The sequence below is a fragment of the Macrobrachium rosenbergii genome, chromosome 56, assembly GCF_040412425.1.
Source record: "Macrobrachium rosenbergii isolate ZJJX-2024 chromosome 56, ASM4041242v1, whole genome shotgun sequence".
Lineage (NCBI taxonomy): Eukaryota > Metazoa > Arthropoda > Malacostraca > Decapoda > Palaemonidae > Macrobrachium > Macrobrachium rosenbergii.
Genome location: NC_089796.1, coordinates 38,888,668 through 38,897,129, shown reverse-complemented (window position 1 = coordinate 38,897,129; position 8,462 = coordinate 38,888,668). Strand labels below are relative to the sequence as shown.

General features: G+C 38.3%; 1 protein-coding gene across 1 annotated transcript; it reads left to right on the top strand.

Annotated features, from left to right (window-relative positions):
- The first annotated feature begins 307 nt into the window (after window positions 1–307).
- On the top strand, window positions 308–700 carry LOC136836179 (protein enabled homolog). The gene has a single exon (XM_067100177.1). The coding sequence runs from the start codon at window positions 308–310 to the stop codon at window positions 698–700; it is 393 nt and encodes a 130-aa protein (XP_066956278.1).
- The last annotated feature ends 7,762 nt before the right edge of the window (window positions 701–8,462 follow it).

The window sequence follows — 8,462 nt, the reverse complement described above, 5'->3', positions numbered from 1 at the left end:
CTCTTTGAAAAAATGTTATGTAATGAAGTGCTTAGCATATAACTTGTCATTCCTTATTTTTGGTGTATGAAAATGTATTGCATTGATATATTGCCTTGTATAAATTAGTGGTATATATTTAAGAACCACGATTAGTTTTATCACTATTTACTCTTTGTTTTGCTTGTATAACCTTTGAACTTTGTATCATTTTAACTACTCATAATGGATGCTTTCATATTAGAAGATTTCATTAGCAGTCCTACTGTATCATATCTTAGCACTCGTAACGTAAAGAAAGACGACTGGATAGCAATTGCTCTACATTATGAAATCAAGTATTAAAAATTTGTCTTGGCGTAAATTGCAAATTAAAAACAAGGTAATGGAGAGAGAAGAACGTAACAATTTGGTTGAGGAGAATATTTTGTCCGCTGAGATATACGATTTGTGTGATGAGGGAGAAACTGTGTTAGCTGCTAAGAGGTTAGAAATACAGTATATGCGTGAGAAAGAAGAACGTGAACGAAAAGATAGGATTGAGAGAGAAGAACGTGAACGAAAAGATAGGACTGAGAAAGAAGAATGTGAACGAAGAGACAGGGTTCAGAGAGAAGAGAGGGAACACAAAAATAAGTTGGAGCTTCTGACAAAGAAGAGAGAGTTGAAAATTAAAGACTCGAGTGAAAGTGAAAGTGAAAATGAATCTAGATTAAAGTAGCGAAGATGGTACCTATATTTGATGAGAATGAACCAGATTAGTTTTTTTCATTATTTGAAAAGCTTGCTCTTAGTTTGAAGTGGCCTGTTGAGTATTGGTCGGTAATTCTTCAATCCGCACTTAAGGGTAAGGGGCGAACTGCATTTCTGTCAATGACTTTGGCTGAATCTAAAGATTATGAAATTGTTAAAGAAATGAATTAACTCCTGAATATTACCGTGAGAAGTTCCGTAGATATCGCAAGATGGATAGTGAATCTTACGTAGAATATTCACATAAGGTAGTAAAGTATCATAATAAATGGATTAAAGCTGCTAGTGTCACAAATATGGAAGAATACAGTGAGTTGGTTTTGCTTGAACAATTTATGAAAGGGATTCCTTATGATGTACAAACTTATTTATTTGAACGTGAAGTTTCAACAGTTCAAAGAGCTGCTTCTTTAGCTGAAAATTATAGTCTACTCAAGCCTTCCCACTATAGGTTTAGGCAGTCCAAAAGATCTCCAGGTACAGGTAAATCATCTGCAGATAATTATGATAGCTCTGGTGGTAGTAATAGTAATGGTTTACCTGGGTTCACATGTTTTGCATGTGGAAAGCATGGTCACATCAAACGAAACTGTACAAATAAGTCAAAGGATGGACATGAGGTGACAAGAAAAGCAACGATGGTTATGGGTGAAATCCAAAGTTTGAAGGAGGGTATTCTGCAAGATGACATACAAGGTGAATTTGCTTCTTTTATGTTTGATGGAGTTGTCTCTGCCGGATGACCTGGCAAGTATCTCTGTGAGGATTATGAGAGATACGGGTTCTTCTCATAGTTTGGTGGTAAAGGGAAAGATTCCCAGGATAGAGGAACACTTTACCGGTGAGAAGATGGTAATTCAGAGTTTAGGAGGAATTGTAACTATTCCCCTATGCAGGTTGCATCTGAGCTGTGATTTGTTTACGAAGTATGTCGTGGTTGGTGTTGTAGAATCCTTACCAGTGAAAGGGGTTGAATTCCTCATGGGTAACGACTTGGCAGGGAAGTTGGTAGTACCTGATCCAATTGTTGTGGATATTCCATTGGTAGAAAGCCCTACTTTGAAGTTGGAAAAGGAAAATCCAACGTTGTTTCCCTCGTGTGTAGTTAGATACTTTAGGAGAGGTATCAGAGGACAAACGTACAGTGGTAAATTTGGATGTGGATCAATGCAAGGAACTATGTACTGAACATGTGCTTGATGCAGATTTGATGGTTAGTGTCTCAAGTTTATTGAATGACACTGGTATAGGCAATAGTGATAATGCTGTTAATGTTGTTGATGACCATGTATTAGTTGATACAAAGTGTTCAAACACCCTCTAATTTTGTTTGTGCTGATTCTGTAAATTTAGGTTTGAATGTACAAAGCTCTATGATGAATAATATTGAGACTGATTCTAATTGTTCTCATGCTTTTAATACTGCCAATCTTATAAAGTCTCAACAGGAAGATGTAACTCTGCAACCACTTTTCAAAGAAGTAGTACCAGAGGGTCTTTGCTCTACTATGCCTGTTTGCTGTTTCTTGAAGAGAGGAGTCCTCATGAGAAAGTATAGAGCCATAGATACTCCTGCAAGTGCTACGTGGAATGTGAAGTATCAGATTGTAGTACCGAGGAAATTTAGGAGGGACATATTGCAACTAGCCCATGATGTCTCTTTTGTACACCTTGGAATTAAGAAGACACTGTTGGCAATCCTGCAGAATTACTATTGGCCTGGTATTCGTAAAGATGTACAGGAGTATTGTAAGTCTTGTACGGTGTGCCAACAAGTAGGTAAGCCCAACCAAGTTTTAAAACCTGTTCCATTGCATCCTGTCCCTGTTGTTATGAGCCATTCCAGAAAATTCTTATAGACTGTGTTGGGCCTCTTCCTAAAACTAAAAAACATCAGTATTTATTAACAGTTATGTGTAGTAGTACTCGCTACCCTGATGCTTATCCTCTTAGGAACATTAGAACTAAAACTTTAATTCCTGCTTTAATTAAAGTATTTACACAGTATGGCATACCCCATACAATTCAGTCAGATCAAGGCACTAATTTTACCTCTGATCTTTTTAAGCAAGTTATGTCAGCTATGGGGATTAAGCACACACTGTCATCAGTCTATCACCCACAGTCCCAGGGTGTCATTGAAAGGTTTCACCAGACGTTTAAGGAGTGTCTCACGAAATATTGCCATGAAAAGCAGCGTGATTGGGAAAAGCAGCGTGATTGGGATGAAGGAGTGCCGTTTGTACTTTATGCTATTCGAAATGCTCATCAAGAAAGTTTAGGGTTTTCACCGGCTGAACTTCTTTATGGACGACCAGTAAAAGGACCCTTAAAGGTATTATATGATACATGGTTGGATGATACATGGTTGGATGAAGAAAGTACTATTTCCCTTAGCCAGTATGCTAAGGAATTAAAAGGTAAGCTGGATGAGTCTCGTGAATTTGCTCATAAGAACTTGATATTGGCCCAAAGTAACATGAAAGACAGATTTGATTTAAAACGTGAAAAAAGAATTTTCACCAGGAGATTCTGTGCTGATGATGTCCCCTATGAGAAAAACTTTTGAAAGTAGATATAATGGTCCATATAAAGTGTTAAGCAGAAATGGTGATAACTATATCATATCTACCCCAGGGAAAAGAAAAGATTGCAAGAAAGTACATGTAAACATGTTGAAAGTCTTTGTGAATGAGTATGATGATGTAATGGCAACTAGTAGTGTGATTAAATTGGTAACTAATGAAGAATTTTTTTTAAAGTCTGATTTCCAGCTCCCTGTGGAAACTGCTCTGCTGCAAAATACTTTGTTTCTTGAGAAGATTGATAAGAAATTGGATCACCTTTCCTCTTCGCAAGCTGCAGAAATAAAGAAACTGTTAAAAGGTTTTCCTGAAATTTGTGGAGATATACCTACGATAACAAGTGAAGCTGAGTATAGCATTACATTGCAACCTGAAGTAACCCCAGTGAAAAGCGCACCATACCACTTATCTCCCCACAAAAGGAAATCATGAACAAGGAGGTAGATTTTCTTCTTCAGAATAACTTTGCTGAATCTAGTAATAGCCCATGGGCCTCGCCATGTATTCTAGTAGCAAAGCCAGATGGAACACACAGACTGTGCACAGATTTCCGGTTATTGAATGAGGTAACTGTGTCTGATTCATATCCTTTACCTAGGATAGATGATCTTATTGACTTGGTAAGTAATTCAAAGTTCATAACTAAAATTGATCTTCTCAAAGGATATTATTCCATTCCTATAGCTTTGGATGCAAGACCTTTTACTGCTTTTGTTACTCCAGATGGTCTCTTCCAATATAAAGTTTTACCTTTCGGACTTAAAAATGCACCAAGTATTTTTCAGAGTGATGGATAATATAATAAAAGATTTACCTTGTGTTAAAGTTTATCTTGATGATATAGTTTTTACAGAAACATGGGAGGAACATATTAATACTTTGAAGGCCTTATTCTAGAGACTCAGAAGAGCAAATTTGACAAAAATTTGGCAAAGAGTAGTTTTGGACATGCCAAATTGCAGTATTTGGGTTACGTTATTGGGAGTGAAGAAGTCGCCCCGTCGACGCCAAAGTTGAAGCAATTCTACAGCTAGGAGACCCACAAACCGGGAGAGAAGTACAAAAATTACTTGGCATGATTGGTTATTATAGGAGATTTTGTCCTAATTTTTCAGATGTGGTATCTCCGTTGACAGAGCTAACGAGTTGCAAGAAGAAATTTGACTGGACTTCTGCTTGTGAAGAAGCGTTCTCAAAGGCAGAGAGATTATTGGCTACCCATCCTGTGTTAAAGGCACCCGACTTTAATCAGCCGTTCTCGTTAGAAGTTGATGCGAGTGAAGTGGGAGCCGGGGCGGTCTTGCTGCAACGTGGCCCTCGAGACGTACTACATCCTGTGGCATATATGTCTCAGAAATTCAAACCCCATCAGAAACACTACTCTACTATAGAGAAGGAAAGCCTTGCACTACTACTGGTTTTAGAGAAGTTCGAGGTCTACTTGTCAGGAAGTCCTTTCAAGATTGTTGTGTATTCGGATCACCATCCTCTCAAGTTTCTGCGACGAATGAAGAACAAGAATTTTCGATTAACCCGATGGTGGCTGGCTTTACAACCCTACTACCTCGAGATAAAGCATATTCGAGGCAAAGATAACATTCGCTCAGATATCCTCTCAAGAGATGGTGTAGGATAGAGATTTGTTTTGTTGAAATCTCCAGATATTTCAACACAGGGAGGGGGTGTTATGTACCTGTATCTTTCAAATTTAGCTAACAGAGCTTTCTGCGACATTTGTTGAGTGAACATTGCATTATTTTTGTTAGTTTCTTTTCTTGAAATTTTTCTTTAGACTCCCTTAAGGTTTAGCTTTTAAGTTTACTTGGGATATTGCTTGCTGGCCTTAAATTGAGATCTTTTGGACTTGCTTTGTGTTAACATCTTAAGTTATTATTGAAACTGTAAGTACCTTCTTATTGTGTTCTTTGTGACACTAGTGAAGCCTTATTTATATATGTGATTATTTTATATGGGAACTTATAATTAAATTAGTTCTAAGTGAATTTGAAGTGAATTTTCTTATCCATTATATGATGTTGTTTGCCTCTAGAATATTGAGTGTAACTTGTTGTGAGTTAGTCAAATTCATAACAATACCTAAGCTTGGCATCAAAATCCCTGATTGTCAAATGCCACCTAGCTCTTTTAGGGGAAAGATCCAGCTTATTGAAAAGATCCAGCACAATGGCTTATGATCTGTAAGAGCCCCCACTTGATTGCCCATCAATAACATCTTAAAAATGAACCAGACTTGACACTACAGCAAGGGCCTCCTTGTCTGCTACCGACCATAGTCGTTCATTACTACCCCGTGTCTTAAACTTCCTACTTTAAAATGCAATTGGATGGAGTCTTCCATTGAACTTCTGCATAAGGCAGGCCCTTATACCCTCGTGGCTGGCATCTGTCACCAAAGTGAAAGGACTCAAAGTCAGGAAACTTTAACACTGGGGGATTAACTAAAGCATCCTTAATATTCTGAAAGGCTGACTGCTGTCCGTCACCCCATACAAACTACACATTATCCCTCAGGACATCTGTCAAACACGATGCTAAAGTAGAGAAACCCTGTCACAAACCTACGGAAAAATCCAGCTATGCCCAAGAAAGACCGAATCTTGTTTCTTTTTCTTGGGAGTAGAAAAATCTACAATTGCCCTAACTTTCTCATTCACTCTAACACCCTCTTTAGAAATGACATGACCCAAATATACTGTCCGCTTCTTCAGAAAATTACACTTGGCTAATTTTATCTTCAAACCTGCTAACCTAAGCCACCTAAAAAACTTCCCTAAGAACCTCTAAATGTTCCCCTACAGAATCAATGGCAACTAAGATATTGTCTATATAAACAAAAATGGACTTCCCTAACAAGCCATCCAAAACTGTATTCACAAGCCTAGTAAATATCATAGGACTACCTGATAAACCAAATGGCATCCGCGTGAACTCACAATGTCCCTTTGGCAAAGAAAATGCTGCATACTTGTAACTCTCCTCACTAAGCGGTACTTGCAAGTACCCCTGCATCAGATCAATTGAAGAATAAATATTCTTGCCCCAATCTCAACAAATAAATCTAGCAAACACGCCACAGGGTAACGATCAGGAATGGTTTCTTGTTCAACTCCCCTGAAGTCCACATAAACCCAGACTGAACCATCCTTCTTAGGCAATGCTGGCAACGGAAAATTAAACGAAAAATTAAAATAGGCTTAGTCTTATTCTCTAAATGAACCTTGTGTTCTAACATTTGTTAACCCTAACTTACCTCCTTTAAGTGCGACTATGTCCGCAAACTCAGCCAGAACATCTTCCACACCCTCAATATATTCTTTGAAATCAGCATTGGCTAAATGACCCCTAAAAACCTGCTTCTAAATATTCACACATGTCCCAGACAATAGCAACTGAATTATCATCAACCCAGTCAACAAAATCGACTGCATAAGCACCCTCCTGATTGTCAGGCTCGTCCAGTTGTTGGATTGTTTCTTCATAACAGCATTGTTTTGGGGGTTTGGCTGACCTCTCGTGTTGGACGTGTAGGGATGAGGTTACGTTCGCCTTATTCTTTTCCCTGCAAATCAGACAGGCGTTGGAAGGAAGAGTGACTGGTTCTCAACAGCTTTGGTTGAGGATGTAGCGGTAGTTGTTTTCGGAGTATCATCTTGGAGTTGGAGATGGTCTTCAAGCGGCATGTGTTGGTTACTGGCTTAGTTGCTGAGGAGGACAGCGGGATAAGTTCCGAAGGTCGAGGGCTGACTAAACCTGAGTCGCCTGTGTGGAAGAATGAATTCTTCGTTGGCAGCCTTATTGCTGTCGCACTGTCTTGATTGAGGTTGTCTGGTGATGGAGGATTGGAAATTGCTCGTCAATGTGTGGTGGTCGTCTTTGTGGATCTTTCGCTGTTACTCCAACGAAAGGCAGTTTATTATTCTGGATGAGTTGTAATATACTGACAATTGTTATTGCTTTTATTTTGAAGGGCACGAGTAATTATTATTGGAGGGTTTTGAGTATATCATTGTGTTGAGCAAGAGGCTCAAGTGATTTATGATGTATTATTATTTTGAATGGCACGAGTGAATTATGTTGAGCGAGTATGTCTCCTATTATTAGTTTTTGAGTGTTATCGCTGTTATGCCTTATTGCCCTTTCCTGGTTATTGCCTTATTATATTGCCATATTGTTGACTGCTGCTGTTGATTTGTTAATTATGGTTTATGCCTCTTATTTTTATTGCCCTGTTTTGGTTATTGCCTCATTGTATTGCCCTATTGTTGACTGCTGCTGTTAATTTATTAATTATGTGGTTACTTCACTAATGTGACTTATTTATTTTATTGAAGGTATTTATTATATTGAAGGTATTAATACTGAGTATTGTGGTTATTTTGTATATGACATTGATTTTGGTAATTGTTTTAATACTGAAGTGTTTATAGTAATGTACATGGTTTTGCGAAGTTGCTCTTCATTTCAGAACCTGCCTCAAAGTTGTAAATATGCAAAGAATAAATTAGGTTTAAGGCTACATTGACTATTTTCTTTTACACCTCCTTTGGTTGTTGCGGACCACCAGTCCGTTCCAGTCTCAATATGATGTATGGTTTAAGAACCTGGTAGTCACATTGAAAAGTGACCATAACACTGATAGTTCTGAACTGAATCATTACAGTTTAGCAACTCCACCCAAGTATCCCCTGAACTCGATACATTGCTTATAGATACTGTACACATTACCCCTTCAGCTTTTCACTACACTCATCCACACACACATCTGTCTGAGCTTATGTACACCTTTCACTCGAACTTTCACCATAGAAACCATACCAGGACCTAGAACCACATCATCTGACAAAACCCCCTTATAACACTTCCTGCCCACAGAAACATGTTCAGAATCTACCTGCAAATCCTCTTGTACACCCGATCCATTATCATCATCCAATGTACTTATATCCATTTCCTCGTAAGGTACAAAAACACCAGGTACTACAATAGTTATACCGCATACCCCTGTATGAACTGTGATTTTATGTCACCGACACTCTGGATGGCCTAGTAACAATGTATTCCCCAAAGCAGTCCCTCATATAACCAAAAATGGCTCTGTAAAAGTTCTACCCCAAAGAGATAAAC